General features: G+C 44.8%; 4 protein-coding genes across 11 annotated transcripts in view; 2 read left to right on the top strand and 2 right to left on the bottom strand.

Moving 5' to 3' along the window:
- Positions 1 to 269: 269 nt before the first annotated feature.
- On the top strand, positions 270 to 2806 carry LOC126576962 (2-hydroxyacyl-CoA lyase 1). The gene is made up of 5 exons (XM_050238282.1): positions 270 to 415; positions 508 to 611; positions 870 to 992; positions 1055 to 2367; positions 2450 to 2806. The coding sequence occupies exons 2-5, from the start codon at positions 564 to 566 to the stop codon at positions 2667 to 2669; spliced, it is 1704 nt and encodes a 567-aa protein (XP_050094239.1). The 5' UTR covers positions 270 to 415; positions 508 to 563; the 3' UTR covers positions 2670 to 2806.
- LOC126576570 (putative polypeptide N-acetylgalactosaminyltransferase 10) lies at positions 2795 to 7076 on the bottom strand. Its single transcript, XM_050237877.1, has 4 exons — positions 6664 to 7076; positions 4964 to 6169; positions 3038 to 4286; positions 2795 to 2977 (listed from the first exon to the last, which is right to left on the bottom strand). The coding sequence occupies exons 1-4, from the start codon at positions 7074 to 7076 to the stop codon at positions 2795 to 2797; spliced, it is 3051 nt and encodes a 1016-aa protein (XP_050093834.1).
- A 1444-nt stretch (positions 7077 to 8520) lies between these two features.
- On the bottom strand, positions 8521 to 11599 carry LOC126576976 (uncharacterized). The gene is made up of 3 exons (XM_050238320.1): positions 9241 to 11599; positions 9006 to 9138; positions 8521 to 8936 (listed from the first exon to the last, which is right to left on the bottom strand). Exons 1-3 carry the CDS (start codon positions 9286 to 9288, stop codon positions 8626 to 8628), a joined length of 492 nt encoding a protein of 163 aa, XP_050094277.1. The 5' UTR covers positions 9289 to 11599; the 3' UTR covers positions 8521 to 8625.
- Positions 11600 to 11785: 186 nt separating this feature from the next.
- Positions 11786 to 15678, top strand: part of LOC126576963 (neuropeptide-like 1) — a 12149-nt gene continuing 8256 nt past the window's right edge. Inside the window, exons 1-2 of one of the 8 annotated variants that reach the window (XM_050238291.1) lie at positions 11786 to 12299; positions 13419 to 13683. In XM_050238291.1, the coding sequence (XP_050094248.1) occupies positions 13606 to 13683 (78 nt within the window). In that variant the 5' untranslated portion in view covers positions 11786 to 12299; positions 13419 to 13605. Of the gene's footprint in view, positions 12346 to 13418; positions 13684 to 15678 lie in introns of all 8 variants that reach the window. The other 7 variants (XM_050238288.1, XM_050238283.1, XM_050238284.1 and 4 more) reach the window with 7 other exon arrangements.

Raw genomic sequence — 15678 nt, 5'->3', positions numbered from 1 at the left:
TAAATGCCAAAAAACTTGCGTTTGGATATGATTACCTGGCTGGGTTGTGACCCGTAAAACGGATTGCACTGATAATTTAACGACTTTTTTTAGATAGTTAGCATATTTTTTGCCGAAGAAAAGGATTAAACATTCTAGCAATAAACACTCATTGTTGATGCAAATCACAATAAGAATAAACAATGAGCTCAAGCGTGTACGGCAGAGTTTACGCTTCGTCTGGCATGGCCTTATGGGCCAGGCAGCAACTTGGCGCGCTCGTGTAGCCGTCGCTTGTGATGTGTTTGTTTTGGATGTGGTTCACAGGTGAAATATCCCGGCAAAAAGCGCATTTTTAAATTGAATAATTCCGATCAAGATAAAAGTGATAAGAATAAATCCAAGCCTTTTCCAGAACCCATCGTCATTATCCTTGGTAAGTCCGTAAAGTGCAAGATCCCGGAAAACCACAGCATGAAAAAATCCATAGTTGCAACTTTTAATTTCAATATTTTGTGTTTTTTTTAGATTTTTTTGTGTTGTGCCGCATTTTAGAAACCCGGAACACAATTTATTGGAAGACAATGGAGGTTGATGGTAATGCGGTTTTAGCGAAAGCATTGAAAGACCAGGTAGGAATACGGATTTTCAGGGTTCAAAGTTTAAGTGAGTGTGATAAGAAGCGCTTGAAGATTTTACGGGCCTACCGCGGGGAGTGTGTTATCACCAACAATCCGGCGTTGTCATTGCGCTTATCTAGCGGTGTTATCTCTCTTCTGTTTGCCATGTTTTATTAATCAAGCCTTGATGCGAGATGATTGACCAATTAACTGTAGAATACACATTATTTAATGTATATCTTCTTAACAATGTGCTTGTTTGTTTTGTAGGGCATCGAATATGTTTTCGGCATCGTTGGAATACCCGTTGTGGAGCTGTCCATGGCAATGCAAGCGGAAGGGCTTAAATATGTGGGAATGCGTAACGAACAATCAGCATGTTACGCGGCGCAGGTCAGTAATAATTACATTGGTTGTTCGATAAATCTGTTCTAAATTATGCTCTTCACTTTTAGGCAATCGGATACCTGACCGGAAAACCGGGAGTTTGTCTTGTGGTCTCAGGCCCGGGGCTGTTGCATGTGACGGGAGGGATGGCAAACGCACAAGTGAACTGCTGGCCGCTGCTTGTGATCGGTGGCTCAACCTCGCAGGATCACGAAGGAATCGGAGGGTTCCAAGAGTGCCCTCAAGTGGAGTTGAGCCGCCCGTATTGCAAGTACGCCGCCCGGCCGCCAAGCGTGTCGCTGATTCCTCTGCACGTCGAAAAAGCTGTCCGGTTGGCTTGCTACGGTCGCCCGGGCGCTGCTTATCTCGACTTTCCTGGCAACCTGCTTACGGCAAAGATAACTGAAGATGCCATTCCGTCACAGTACGGCCACCCGGAACCACCACTAGCATTCCCCGATCCATCGCTAATCGCTCAAGTAGCTCAGCTTCTTACCAGCGCCAGACGGCCATTGGTGATTGTTGGAAAAGGTGCTGCTTATGCGCGCGCCGAGCTGCAGATTCGGCAGCTCATCCATCAAACGAACCTTCCCTTTTTACCAACGCCAATGGGAAAAGGTGTTGTCCCGGATCTGGATCCGCAATGCATCGCACCTGCTCGCACCTTGGCCTTACAGAAGGCAGATGTTGTGCTACTGCTCGGTGCACGGCTGAATTGGATGCTGCACTTTGGCCGTCCACCTCGCTACAGTGAGGACGTGAAGTTCATTCAGGTTGACCTTCAGCCCGAGGAGCTACATAATAGCGTGCTGAGCAATTTGGCGGTGCAATCGCACATAGTTCCGTTCACCGAACAGCTAATTGACGCTCTTGCTAAGAAGCACTTCCGATTCGACGACCGTCAGGAATGGTGGGTAGATCTGAAGGCGAAATGCGACAAAAACCGTAAAACGGTAGAGCAGATGGCGCTGAATACGGAAACGCCACTGAATTACTATGCGGTATTTACCCATCTGCAACAATACATTCCGAAGGACGCTATCATCGTTAGCGAAGGGGCCAATACGATGGACATTGGCCGTACGCTGTTGCACAATAAACTAGCGCGCCACCGGCTGGATGCAGGAACGTTCGGAACGATGGGCGTTGGTCCAGGTTTTGCCATTGCGGCGGCACTCTTTTGCCGGGATCGGTTCCCGGGGAAGAAGGTAGTGTGCGTGGAAGGTGATTCTGCATTTGGGTTCTCCGGTATGGAATTGGAGACGATGGTACGGTATCAGCTGCCGATTGTGCTGGTGATTGTCAATAATGGCGGTATCTACGCTGGGTTTGATAAGCAAACGTACGATGATATGCGATCGGGAGGAGATTTGACTCAGGTGTAAGTAGAATCAATTTGCTTTCCATCGTAAAATAAGAATAATAATAATCCCCGGATACATTTTTGTTGTATCGTTTTTCAGAACTCCAGCCTCGGCATTGACCTACGAAACACACTATGAGAATATGATGCACATGTTCGGCATGAAAGGGCATTTCGTTCGAACTATTCCCGAGCTTCAGGTAGCCGTGAAAGAGTCGCTGATTGCCACAGACAGGCCGAACGTGATTAACATAGTGATTAGTCCGCAGGCGGACCGTAAACCGCAAGACTTCAAGTGGCTCACTGAATCAAAGCTTTAAACTATCGACAGGGGAAACGGGGTTTTTAGAATTTTCTTGTTTGCTCACTAAAAGTGTTACGTTTTCAATATATTGGGATAACAATCGGCCACGGTATAGGCTTAGGGTACAATAAATCGGGGACATTAATTGACAAATTTCGCTCCATGTTTGTTCCAGTTGCGCAGATGCTCTACATTCATCTGGCCGATACGCCATTGCTGTGCAAGTGTTTCGTGACTGCAGATGTTGACCATTACTCTTCGATTGGCTAGGTCCGCTTCTACGCAATACTTTTTATCTCTTCCGATGTAAATCTGCTTGGTATCCTGTAATCGTGAGGACAACATGAAATTGAGGGACATCTTCTAAAGTAAACATCTACTTACCACGTCGTACTGAAACAATTGGTTGCCCTGAAGAGTGTGACAAGGGAATAGCGGTATCTCTACTCTGACAGTATGGTCCGACACGTCTAAACACTGCGACCACACCATGGATTTCACTTCCCGTCTCCATGTAAATTGGAAATGCTGCTCGAACCGTTCCGGGTTTACCTTATCCTTTGCACACGCCATCAGCGCCGTGCCCTTCTTCCCATCGACATCGATAGCTTCAACGCAGAGGCCTGTATTAGCTTGACTTTGAATAACGCCGAAAGCGAATGGTTCCGGTTCTATCGGTGGATACCAGTCGACCAGATCCGGTGCCACATGTTCCATGAACCAACGGAATGGTTTACAGTTGAGTCTCCGTCGAAGTTCCTTCATTTTTGTAAGATCACCAGCATCGATGGAGAAGCGCAACGGATCTTTCTTGTAGACGTACTGCTTGTACTCATCCATCCACACCTCAGCGACACGTTTATGGTTTTTGGCCACAAAGTCGTAGGTTTTCACGTTGGGAAACGGGGAATAGCTACGGTAAATGTGGCCAACTCGTGAACATGGAACATCGATCATCCGTCCTCCGCACTGCCAGATCTTGAAGCTCAACTCGTACTGCTCCGCGCCCCAAATCTCCAGCATCTCATCGTAACCACCCAGTTCCCAGAAGAAGCTGCTACTGATCGCAAACAATCCCCCCGCCATGACCGGACTTTCGAATGGCTGTGTAGGATCCGTTTGATCTTCGGGCCGTAAAGGAAGCCGCTTGTACAACATATTCCAATCGAATGCTCCCCGAGCTCCCTGGTCCTGGGGAATAAGCTCAAACGTTTCGTCCATTATCACATCGATAAAAGGACAAACACAGGTTCGTGGATTGTTTGCAATCGGTTCCAACAGCGGTGGCAACCAATTGATACCAGCTTCAACATGGGAATCTAGAAACACTAGCACATCACCCTTGGCAATCTTGGCCCCAGCTAAGCGAGCCGTTATAAGTCCGCTACGAGTTGGTAGATGAACAATTTTGACGAGCTGCTTCAAATGCGTTGCAACGTAATTATCTAGCTGTTGTTTGAGGAACATTTTCAAGCTCCCGTCGTCGACGAGTATGATTTCCAGGAGGACGGTGCTGGGAGAACGCCTCACAACGCTGTATACGGTGCGCAACAATGTGCTCCAATGTTCGTCATAGAATGGTACGATAACGCTCGTCGATGGTAATTGCCGCAGATACTTGATATTGTGGCATCTGTGAAATTATAAAAGATCATTAATTAAACATAGCGCAATACCGGTAACCGATTGCAAGTGAATATGTCACGCAAATTCGCGTTTGATGAAGTAATGTTAAACATTTTTAGATGATGTGTTTTTTTATGAAGTGATTTTCTTTTATTATGAGGATAAAATATGTTTCTCTTGGGCGATAGTGTGTACAGTGTTAATGATGGAACAGCCGTGCCATTAAAACACAGTTCGCCAAATACGACGCTACACCGGAGATGTTCCAAGTCACGTGTGCAAGGTTAAAAGTGAATGCGAGGAATGTAGCGCGTTCCATGCTATAAGTATGGTGGCAAATGATCAATTAATTCATAATGTATTCAATAGGCTTAAAGGTTTTTTTATTGAGTACTAACTAAACCATGTACTACAAAATCTTTGCACCATAAGTGTTCCATTGTTTTAACAACTTCAAGTTAACGGATCCAATTTTCCAGCGCTGCGTTTTGCTTTCGCTGTTGCACGGATTTATAAAGACCTCTTTGGCGACGGGATCACAATCCATGCATATTCCGTTGCGTTTGATTTGATGTGTTCGCTGTGGAATTGAAGATAATTATAACATTTTGATTCTTTACGTCGATCTGCTATAAACTTACATAGTCATATTGGAAGAATTGATTTCCTTGGTGCATGTGACACGTGTAGAGGGTTATAGGCGAGCGAGCAGCACTCTCCGGCACGTCGAAGCACTGTTCGTCGGACTTGAGCTGTATATCACGATGCCAGCTGAGAACAAAGTATTGGTTCATGTTTTTCGGCTGAATGAGGTCAGCGTCACAAGGATACATTCCGATGGGTTTTCCACGGCCACGCTGCATGGTATCGAGGCAGAGTGCTGGATCGGCGATGCTCTGTATAGCACCGGAAGCGAACGGTTCCGGCTCAACCGGTGGATATAGCTGGAGTATTTCAGGGGCCACTTCCTTCAGGAACCATGCGAATGGTTTGCATTGCAGCTTTTCTCGTATCGCTCTCATTTTGCTCATATCACCTGCATCGGATCGAGCGTACCTCATCGGATCTCGATCGTAGATGTACTGCTTGTACTCATCCATCCATATCTCTGCCACACGCTTGTGATTTCTAGTGATGAAATCATATTTTCGCGTGTTTGGAAAAGGACTGTAGCTGCGGTAGATGTGGCCAAACCGTGAGCAAGGAGCATCCAGCATGCGCCCTCCGCACTGCCAGATCTTGAAGCTCAGCTCGTACTGCTCCGCGCCCCAGATATCCAATTCCTCATCGTAGCCACCCAACTCCCAAAAGAAGTTGGCACCGATAGCGAACAATCCTCCCGCCATGACGGGGCTCGGGAATGGTGCGGTAGGAGACACACGATCCGTGTCCTTCAGCGCTATACGTTTGTAATGGAACCTCCAATCAAACAGACCCCTACCACCCTCGTCTTGAGCGTGTACATTAAACGTTTGATCGTCGATGATGTCGATTAGTGGACAAACGCAGGTTTTCGGATTTTCCGCGATCGGTTCCAACAACGGAGGCAACCAGTTGTAGCCGGCTTCGGTGTGAGAATCGAGGAACACTAATACGTCACCGGACGCAAGCTGCGCTCCGGCGAGCCGCGCTTTCATCAAACCGGTCCGTTCTCCCTGGCGTATTAGCTTAACTTTTGGCAGGTTTTGGTCGATGTAGTCTTGCAGTTGTCCATGCAGAAACTCCTTCGTACTACCATCATCCACGATGATCACTTCCTTCAGCAGATGCGGAGGAGATCGGTTTAACACACTGTACACGGTACGGAGCAGGGTCGTCCAGTGCTCCTCGTAAAATGGCACTACAACACTTGCTGTAGGTAGTTGCTTGAGGTACTGTTGAAGTTTACAGCTAAAATCATTAATCGATGCAATCGATGTATTAATCAAATGTAATTTCAAATTCATCAAAAACGAAGCAATAATATGTGTTTAAATTGATAGATATGCCATCATTTTTTATCGATTGCACATTTTCCAATCACAAATTTGCATGAAATTTGCGGATTTCAGTTTCCTACTATGCGAAAAGCAACATGCAATCTACTTGAATGGAAGTCTTTTGAAATCAATAGACCCAATACAATACCCAGTATTGAATGTATGTTTTATCAGGTGCTGTAGCAAGTATATTTAAATAGGTTGCGGTAAAAGCATGCGAAAAACGAAGCCAATGAAGGCGATGGTTTGCTTAATCTAGATGAACTGCACCGTAAAACTTCACACAAAATGTGGGACCTCAAGCAAAAAGCAAAAAAACTTGCAAAAGCGCTGTGCAGGGAACTGCTATTTTTGAACCAGCACCACGTTAACACCGATAACACGTGGAGCACACATGGAAGATACCTGGGGTGACGGAGGTCCGCTATGGAACGATTGACACTGATCTTATCACTCAGCAGTGCGTTGAAGCCATTCTGATGGTAGAGCTTTTTCCGTTGTTCGCTTTCACTTTCTGCCGGGCTAAGGGTGGCCGCTTTCCCCTGTTCCCCAGGACCGACACGTTTACGATCCAGCGCGAGTTGTTGGTAGTCATTGTAATCAATCTTTTCCGTTGATATCAACTCTTTGACTGGAGCATCAGGCACACTATCGACTATGTTCCCGTGCTGCAATCGCCTTTCACGCAGATACAGCACCACAGCAGTCGTGCAAGCGATCACTAGCAGATATCGGAGGGTGTAAAGTAGGCTTAGAACACCAAGTGCACGCGATCGCAAGCGAGCCTTTCGGGCTTTATCAAGTTTATCGTCGATCATGGCGCTGTAGCGCCGAAATCTCCGGGTCCGTAAAGGGTTCGATTAATACGACAACTTTGAAGTGATCGGTTCAACTGTTCTAGCTGTTACAGTAAGAACCCTCGTCAAACTGTACATGACGATTAGTGCGTGGCATATGTGCAGCTTTGCGGCGGCACGTCACCCAACCGATAATGTTGTTTGTGTGGCATTAGAACAAATGATTCAGGTGTTATGGCTCCAAAAACTGATATTGTCACACTTACTCAAACGCGTGGGTTGGTGATGTCTCGACTTAAACGACTTGTGTGTGCTCGTGCGGAACGTTTGTTGTAGACTAGAACATCCGTGGTATGTGTACAATCTAATTTTTACGGAATGTTATCTGCAATACGGTGCGTCGCATTGCTATCAAGGTGCATGCTGTCACTCCTAATAAACATTTTCGATAGCACGTGCAACCATTGCGAAGGGTTCCAGATCGGAATTCATTTGCGTTTAATAAAGTGGCGTTGTTTATTAGCTAATGTCATATTTTGGAAAACTTGTAAATTATAGCACAGAGCACTGATATACGCTTTCGTAAACTATCGGACAATAGGCCTAAATATCCAATTGAAACGAATATATTATTTAATGAGTGATTTTTGTTTATTTGTTTGTAGTGATTTGGGTTTAACCATGCTTCAAAGTCCAGATCAACGTCAGTTGATGCAAATATGGGATTGCTGGTGACGCAAATCTCAGTAGTAATTTCATTTTATCAGAAAAAATTATATCAAAGAACTTTTCGAATATGTCTGAGGAATATATTAACAACTGTAAGTGACGGCATTCCAGTCACATCGGTGTGCTTATTCAGCACCGGAACTGTTGCGTAGGCATCTTTTTTTAACTCCCATGGAGCATAATTAGGGCACATTTTATGATTGCGCTCGAATACAGTACGCCACTTTTGTAATTTGAATCGGGGTTGTTAGTGTTTCCAGAGGGATTTGGCATTACCGCCTACGACGCCACGCCGTGATATGGACTATTCAGCGGAAATAAGAGTGGGGCCGGAAATGCAAGAAAGATACAATTCATACAATTTTTTTTTTCATACTGAGTGTGGCGTCATCCTATGCGCTCCATCGTTTCCGTTTCATACAAGGCTCGTACAATGAAACACTCCTAATTGCCCGTATATTCAGTGGCTGATCGTGGAAAAAGGTTCATATTACAAAATCGATACGATATAATGAGCATCGTACAGAAGAGAGTTGTTTTTTCATAGATAAAAATAATCGGACACATAAGTGAAACGATGATACTGGAGATGCCGTCCGGTGAAGGCAGTTGCCACTTCGTCACATAAATAGGTCGCGCATTTTATATTTACTTCGTCAAATAAATTGAAATAGACACCATTGTGTTTTCTTTTCATTCTGCATGCACCAGAACATCTTGCTTTCTAGCTGTTATTTATTTGCATTTAGACATTGCTCACAAAAAGGACACTAACAGGCGCGTTGACAGACAGTTATTTTGATATTAGAAACCCAATGCTAAATATTTGATTTTCCTTGGCTTAAACAGAGATATGCTGTGGCTTGGGCACACTGTATCCAAGCTTCTGTCCATTAATAATCTTATTCACTTGAAGGAGAATCTGTTGGACAGCAATGGAGGCTGTTTCAATCCAGTTTAGTTCGTTCTGTTGAATCGGACAGGTCGATGGGTTAACACTGTTGGTAGCATCATTCTTGAGCGTTTTGTGCAGTTCAAGCTTCTGGTAATGGGCTGTATGGAGGTTCGTAATGGCAGCGTCAATAGAGATTTCGCGCTTAGAACGACCACCAGCCATCGCGCCCAGTACTTTGCCTATCATCTTGCGTCCGACTGTAGTGCAATGGGAATATGGAACGAAATTCAGTATAATGGTGCTCCCCCAGACTAGAGGAAACGTACCTTCGCTGTCCTTCAGCTTTTCGATTACCCCAAAAGCGATCTCTTTTCCTTTTTCGGCCAGCTTATTCATGACGTCATTCGGTTGACCGGCTGCTGCTCGTTTTTCCAGTTCATGGATGGGGCTAGCCGCAGTCTAAAAAACAACGAATCGTGGAAAACTCTTTTCAGCACCGCTTGCGATCGCTTGTCAAACAAAGTCATTAATCAATGACTGTACTTCAACTCAGTTGCTTACCACTAGCACTAAAGTGCCTAAAAACAACACTGCACCGGGTGTCTTCATGTTTTGGGTTGGAATACAAACTCTGCTCACAATATTCGTTCCAGGTTCCAGCAACGCCACGGTTCGACATTTTATATACCCAAGCGACAGATTGTGTAAAACTTTATCACCGTCGATGATATTGCTGGCCGGAATGGCGCGTGTATGGAACCAATTTTAAATTACTCATGTCGGTGGTACGTGATGGGAGATTAAATGCTGCAGCCGTGCTTTGGCAATGCCACTGGGTCTATCCTTTGAATCTACTCTCTCCGTTATGAAAGTTATGAAACAATTCAGCATCGCGCGCTAGCAAATTTGATTCCCGGCTTGGCACTCGCAGAACCGAGTGGAGGGGCGTTTTAGTTTCACGTTTTAAAGATTCCAGGCGTCTCGCCGTCTGGTCGTCTGTTGCTTGCAAACGTATGAAAAAAAAAACCCGGACACCGGATTGCCCGGTGGCTTGTGACCAATGCTTGTAGTTGGTAGAAATAACGGGTGCGTTTTCGCGACACGCTGTGCAGCCGTATTTAGCACGCTGACCGCTGGAGGCACCGGCAGCAATTCGGTGACTTTCGGCCAAAAGTGGAATCGAGTAAGTACCTCCCGACTGGCCGGAGACGATACTGGACGGTTCGAAAAAAGTGAACAAGTTTAATGCACCCAGTCTGCCAGTGTCCAGTGGAAAGTGTAATAAATTCGCGTAGACAAACTATCTGGTCCGAAACTCGCTGGCCTAGGAACGCTACCGATTCGAAGGAACGAAAGAAACCACGATGGCACGCGAAGCGCTTCCCTGCCCCAGTTGTGTTTCTGTCCGGCCGTTGATCTGCATTTTTATCTCATCAATTTTAAGAATGACCGAGGCTGAACTTAACCCTAGTTTCGACCGTTCTTGGTGGTGGCTTCATAGGCTTCGATCGCAGACAAGTGCTTTACAGTGAGGACACTTTACACACATAATAAACTTATTCAAATGACTGAAAGAAAGCAATATTTTTATTACTAAAATGCACTTATGCACAAGCTTTCAATGAATTACTGACAATTTGCTTGTTCGACCAAGTGCTTGAATGTTAATAACACGTTTTAGAATGTTTGTAGCGGCTGATTACACCCTTTGAAAGCCCGTAGTTTGCATAACCCTTATCGAGGCAATCAACTGGCAATCGATGATCAACCGATTGGCGGACACGATTGATTGCGTTCGTGATAAATTGATGGCATTCATAACTGTGCGCCACCCTGCAACCGGCCTCGCAACAAACATGGCAGCTTCATCAATCTCGCAGGCACCCGCGCAATGTCCAACCATATCGTCTCGACAAAACCGTACGAATGACGGTATCCCGTCACGTGACATTAGAAATTCCATTTTAAAAACTCGCTGAACCATGCAGATTGCTTATCCGTCTCCGTGGGAAATTATGACATAAGACATACCTAATAAAGTAAAAAAAAACGTCAAGCACAATAGCGACGGTCGAAAAGCAACATGCATCTGGCGCGAAAGGATGAAGGATGAGCGAGCAGCAGCAACGCAAAATCAACGACATGGAAAAATAAGAACCGGTTTGCGGGCCCTTTCGCCAACTACGTACTCCCCTGAACGAACCGGAAATGCAAAAGAGGCCGTGACGGAAATGAGTGAGAACGAGAGACAGGAAAAAGGATGAGAACGAGAGAGAGAGAGAGAGAGTAACCGAATTGAAAGAAAAATCGGCCAGACCATCCAGCCTGCTCTGCTGGTGATGGCGTTATGAATGAAACTAGCAATAACTGTGTGAATGAGGAGAGATAGTTCAGTAGGCGGTTCAGGCATGCTGACGCCCGGCTGGTTGAGAGCTGGCTAAACCACGAGAATGAGCATCAGCAGTAGCAGCAGCAGCAAGTAGCAGTTTGTTTAATGTAGGCGAAGAATAGTGGCCGAGGTGTCCGGGGAGGACCATAATCCTCGCCCGAGCAACACTAGCAGCACAGAGCGAGCAAGTGGCGAATGCAAATACGCTTTTATTGAACTATCAACAAGTTACCGAAGTGCCGCTCGTCGGAGTGGCAATCATTCGGGTTGCTGACTATCCTTTGATTGTGTGGGCAGGACATAATCGTTGGGTCACGGTCCCGGAGAACCGGTGTTGCGCTGGTGTGTGTATTTGGGATGATGAACACAAAACGCTTTCCCGGATTGATTCTAGTGAATGAACGAATGAGGTTCATCTCCTCCGGTAGTGTCGTTTCCCGTTATCCTGTTTGATAAGAATGCAAAGCTATCCGAAATCCGTTCCATTACTAGTTTTGTGCTTTCGTTTTCGTCTAGAATAGTTACTCAATTAATTGACTCGTCATTGTGGAGTCCAACTAGTGATAAATTGATTTTTTATGATAATTGCGACAGTTCAAACATCTAAAACATTATCAAGGAAAAGAAAACATTCCTTTTACCCTTCAAATGTTGAATGCAAAAGTAGCTATAAAAATAAATATCGTAATATTGTTTCTCAGTACACTTTTGTACTAGGGTCAGTCGTCTCGTGCTACACAGGTACTCGTGACGTTCACCAGGCCAGTTGCCAGTGTGGGTGTTTACCGTTACCAGAACGCTGTTGCTGTGGGAAATTCTAACCTTCCCCATAAGCCATCGAATGTTTCGGTGGTTCAATTCTCATCGAAGCACTTGTTGGGCGGTGTGAACGCGAACGGGAGACGGGTGCTTCCGTTGATGGAACATGGAAATGGAGGCGCCTGGAGGCAACGGTTCTGGGAATCAGCCGTCGTCGTCGTCGTCGTCCTGCTCTCAGCAGAGAGGAGCAGGAGATCAACTTTGCTCGGCAGGGACAGCGCATGCGCTTACGTTCGGCTCACGTTCATTCACGTTCTCCAGGAGCAGCACCAGGAACAGAAGCAGCATCACAGCAAGGCCAGGCCGAGCGGATGATATAAAAAGGATTGCAGAACCCTGCCGATGGTCAGGCGTTTCTGGTCGGGCAGTAGTGGCGCAGTGTATCAGCGGTCAGGTCCGGAATTTTTTGGCGGTAGTGGCGGTGAACCTTCTTATCTACATTCAGCATTCGTTACTCTGTGCGTGCAGCCCTGTGACGTGCAGCTTTGTGCAAGAAAGCGAGACTAATTTTTTTTCCCGGAGAATCAGCAGTGTAAAAGAAAAACTGTTAGCAAGCATCCGTTGTTAGCAGGCTGGCAGACAGGTTGCGCTTGCATTCACCATACATTGCGTTTTGCTGGCCTGGGCCAGGCAAAGTGGTGCAAACATCTCCCGGATTATACGTGTGTTTGTGTGGTGGAGTGGGTAAAAGGAGCCAAAGTACTCCAGTAATAAGTCTGCAACAGTTCGAGCCAGTGCGAACGCTTCGGCGGTTAACCTTGTGGGGGAATAGAAAACTAAAAAAAAAACAAAAGAACAGAACGGGATGAACTGAAGGCATGGAAAAGCAACTGCAAAGGAGCTACGGCAAAAATCAAGGGAGCATAAAAATCCAATAAGCAATTCGAAGAATTTGTGCTATCGTATCCTCATACCGGCTGTCGAACGTGGAATTCGATGAATCTACGAAATCGAACTTCCAAACGACATTTAACGACCGAAAACCACCTCGTCTCGTCTGCGGTGTTCACGGGCGCATTAGGAAAGTTGATCCTTGCCCGCAGTCCCGCCAGATTCTAAGACAACCGCGAAGGAGGCATGTACATCGTTTCCAACGGCAACGCTGGCAGAGGGTTGCACACATACGTAAATTGATTTTCCCTGTCCCCTCTTTCGTCAAATGTCGTTCACTCCCTCGCTTTCCGGCCTCCGGGGGCGTCTTCAGGTTCCAAGGGCAGCCAAGAAAGGGCGTCCCGTTTCGGGTATGGCTTACTTTGTGGTTGGTTCCTATGTCCCCCGGTCTCAGCTGGCAAGGTCTTGCAGCGTCCATGAACGTGTAAATTGTGTGTCTGTCTCTCTCTCTCTGCTTGTTTCTGTCCGTGACGAAGCGTAGTACAGAATCCGGAAGCGAGGTAGCGAGGATTTAATTTGACTTGCAAATGGTTGTTTCATTTTATTTCACTGCTATAACAGGTGTTCACTGCTTGAAAAAAAAAGTCTTGCACGTACCTGTCACAACTAACTTCCCATGTATCTCTATGTCTGATTTAAGGGGTCATCAGAAAGGTGTTTATGTTGTGAAATTTGTTCAACAAAAAAGACATCAGTTCATGTGGGTTAGTGCAGTGAACAGTGCAAAACCGAATTGTTACACAAACCAAATCAAATCGGTTACAGCGTACCGGAAAGTTTTCAAATAATTGTTATTGATTCAGTATTTGGGTTTTGCAAAATCGAGAATGGGTGAACACGGGATACTACTGCCGCCTAAACTGTTCCTGAAGATGTTAATGCTGTGTTTCGTATTCCTTCACCATGTGAGTAGAAACGGTTTGATATACCATAGTCGCAGAGTTTTTTTATGCATATGAGTTATTTAAAATAATGTGGGTTGAGGTATCATTTGTTGAACATTGATGAACTCTAATCGATAGCATGATGATTTCAAATCCATCGCCACGTTAAAGTGTTTTTTTGTTGAAAGAAGAATGAATCATTCTTTTATTTGAGGATGCATTGAATGATCCTCGATTTAGTTTAGTCTAAAATCTTCTTAGTGTTTACTTGTGTTATTCGTTCAAACAGCCTTTTTTTCAAGCACCAGTCGTAAGCAGCAGAGATTCCTTCGGAGGATTGAAGGATTTTCCGAGAAATTAAACCATAATTGCTATTAGGGTCAGAAAGTTACTGCCTCGCTGTTTATGATCCAGATTATGGTATAGGCACCGGTTTACATCGTGGAGCAAGAGTATACCTATGTTGGACATTTCGTAAAGAGACTCCTGTGCCAGTTCGCTAGTCCGAGAAATAGTTATTGGAAATTGTAACCCATTCGGTTTGGTTTATTGTCCATTCAAAACATAAAACCAAGTGGCTAATACCCATGGAAAAGGTTGCAGACTTTTAACATGTTGAAATAAATCGTTTTTAGCCTACCGTGGGTCATACCAATTTGCTCCAGAAAATACACTTGTAATATTTAATATTCTCTACACACACGCGGTATGCTGGCATTTCAAAATGTACAATTTATTATGAAATTAACTTTGGAGATTAGATTATGTCTTTGAAAATGTTAAAATCAAACATTATGTTCTACAACTTATAGCTATTAACTAATACTATTTGTATTACCCGTGAAAATGTAAACACATTGAGGCTATATTGAGTATGAATCATTCAAATAATTCCAATAAATGTCGTCAGCGCTACACGTTGCAAATAGCTAACAGCAACAGCTAACTGATCGCTTATCTCCAGCATTCCAAACAAGTCAAACAAATCCATTGGTTGGTAGGTACATCATTGCACACTCGGAAGATTGTGCGAAAACAATCAATCTTCCAGTAACTTATACAGAAGCAACGAATGGTGGAGGTTCCGTGCTCATTAGACGAAAATAGTAGCCTTCCGGGGTCATGCTACTCGCGGACCAGAAACGTCCAAATTGCGCCGAAAATTGGACAACGATAAGCATCCGCTCAGTGACACTTCTCATGGATGAAGTGGCTTGGCAGCTGGGCATCGGCGTAATCGGTGCTGAGATGGTTCGCTTTGTGGGCTAGGTCGGGGCTCGAGCTGATACTCTAAATGTGCCTTCATCGGTTTGTCGTGCTATTTTGGGCTTGCCTTTCCGTCAAGACGTTTCCTGAGAGAATCGAGGAAGGAAATGAAAATTATCGGTCTCCTGTGGCCGCAAACTTCATTACAGTAATCCGATTGGCGAGCGGCGAACTGCGTAAGCTAGTGATTGAGAAGATTTGTCGAAAATTTTGACAGGAAAATGTTTCCAATGAATACGACGGTGATAACGCTCGGTGAGAACGTTGCGTAGGGGCTAGATGAACTCGCCTACAGGTGATACCGACTAAATCAGAGCGTGCCATCGCATAGCGCTGCGCTAAGTTAAACAGAAGCTGATGAATTTAATTAAAATCATTACATAGTGTCTTTCAGACGTGCTAGACTTAATGAAAGTTCGTGAAAAACTCCATAAGGGATGGTTGGTGTTCGCCGAAGAGCAATTTTGAATACAATTGTTTATAAGCAAAGTAATCTAGTCGATAAAATGTTAACCGACAGTATTTGGAACCACTGAGAATCGGTTATAGAATTACTAAAAATGTGTATAAATGTGTTATAAAAACCTTTTCATCAATATAAAAGAATGACCATTAACCCTTAATTTAAAGTATGTAACTGTGTTGTGATTTTAGAATAAGTTAAATGTTCAGTAGCTATGGAATCAATATGGATTTTTAAAAGATCTATAAGAAAGTTTTAGATTTAATTAGAAAAACCAAGCAGCGCAA

The sequence above is a fragment of the Anopheles aquasalis genome, chromosome 3, assembly GCF_943734665.1.
Source record: "Anopheles aquasalis chromosome 3, idAnoAquaMG_Q_19, whole genome shotgun sequence".
Lineage (NCBI taxonomy): Eukaryota > Metazoa > Arthropoda > Insecta > Diptera > Culicidae > Anopheles > Anopheles aquasalis.
This window is presented reverse-complemented; position numbering and strand designations above follow the sequence as displayed.

What these genes read in the sequence shown, in the direction of transcription:
- LOC126576976 (XM_050238320.1), bottom strand. Translation starts at nt 9,288, where the DNA reads ATGAAGACACCCGGTGCAGTGTTGTTTTTAGGCACTTTAGTGCTAGTG. An exon ending in TAGGCACTTTAGTGCTAGTG is followed by an intron (nt 9,139 to 9,240) that starts GTAAGCAACTGA and finishes GTTGTTTTTTAG; the next exon opens with ACTGCGGCTAGCCCCATCCA. An exon ending in AAAGCTGAAGGACAGCGAAG is followed by an intron (nt 8,937 to 9,005) that starts GTACGTTTCCTC and finishes ATTGCACTACAG; the next exon opens with TCGGACGCAAGATGATAGGC.
- LOC126576962 (XM_050238282.1), top strand. Translation starts at nt 564, where the DNA reads ATGGAGGTTGATGGTAATGCGGTTTTAGCGAAAGCATTGAAAGACCAG. An exon ending in CAGCATGTTACGCGGCGCAG is followed by an intron (nt 993 to 1,054) that starts GTCAGTAATAAT and finishes CTTCACTTTTAG; the next exon opens with GCAATCGGATACCTGACCGG. An exon ending in GGAGGAGATTTGACTCAGGT is followed by an intron (nt 2,368 to 2,449) that starts GTAAGTAGAATC and finishes ATCGTTTTTCAG; the next exon opens with AACTCCAGCCTCGGCATTGA.
- LOC126576570 (XM_050237877.1), bottom strand. Translation starts at nt 7,076, where the DNA reads ATGATCGACGATAAACTTGATAAAGCCCGAAAGGCTCGCTTGCGATCG. An exon ending in GCGGACCTCCGTCACCCCAG is followed by an intron (nt 6,170 to 6,663) that starts GTATCTTCCATG and finishes TAATGATTTTAG; the next exon opens with CTGTAAACTTCAACAGTACC. An exon ending in AATTGTTTCAGTACGACGTG is followed by an intron (nt 2,978 to 3,037) that starts GTAAGTAGATGT and finishes TCACGATTACAG; the next exon opens with GATACCAAGCAGATTTACAT.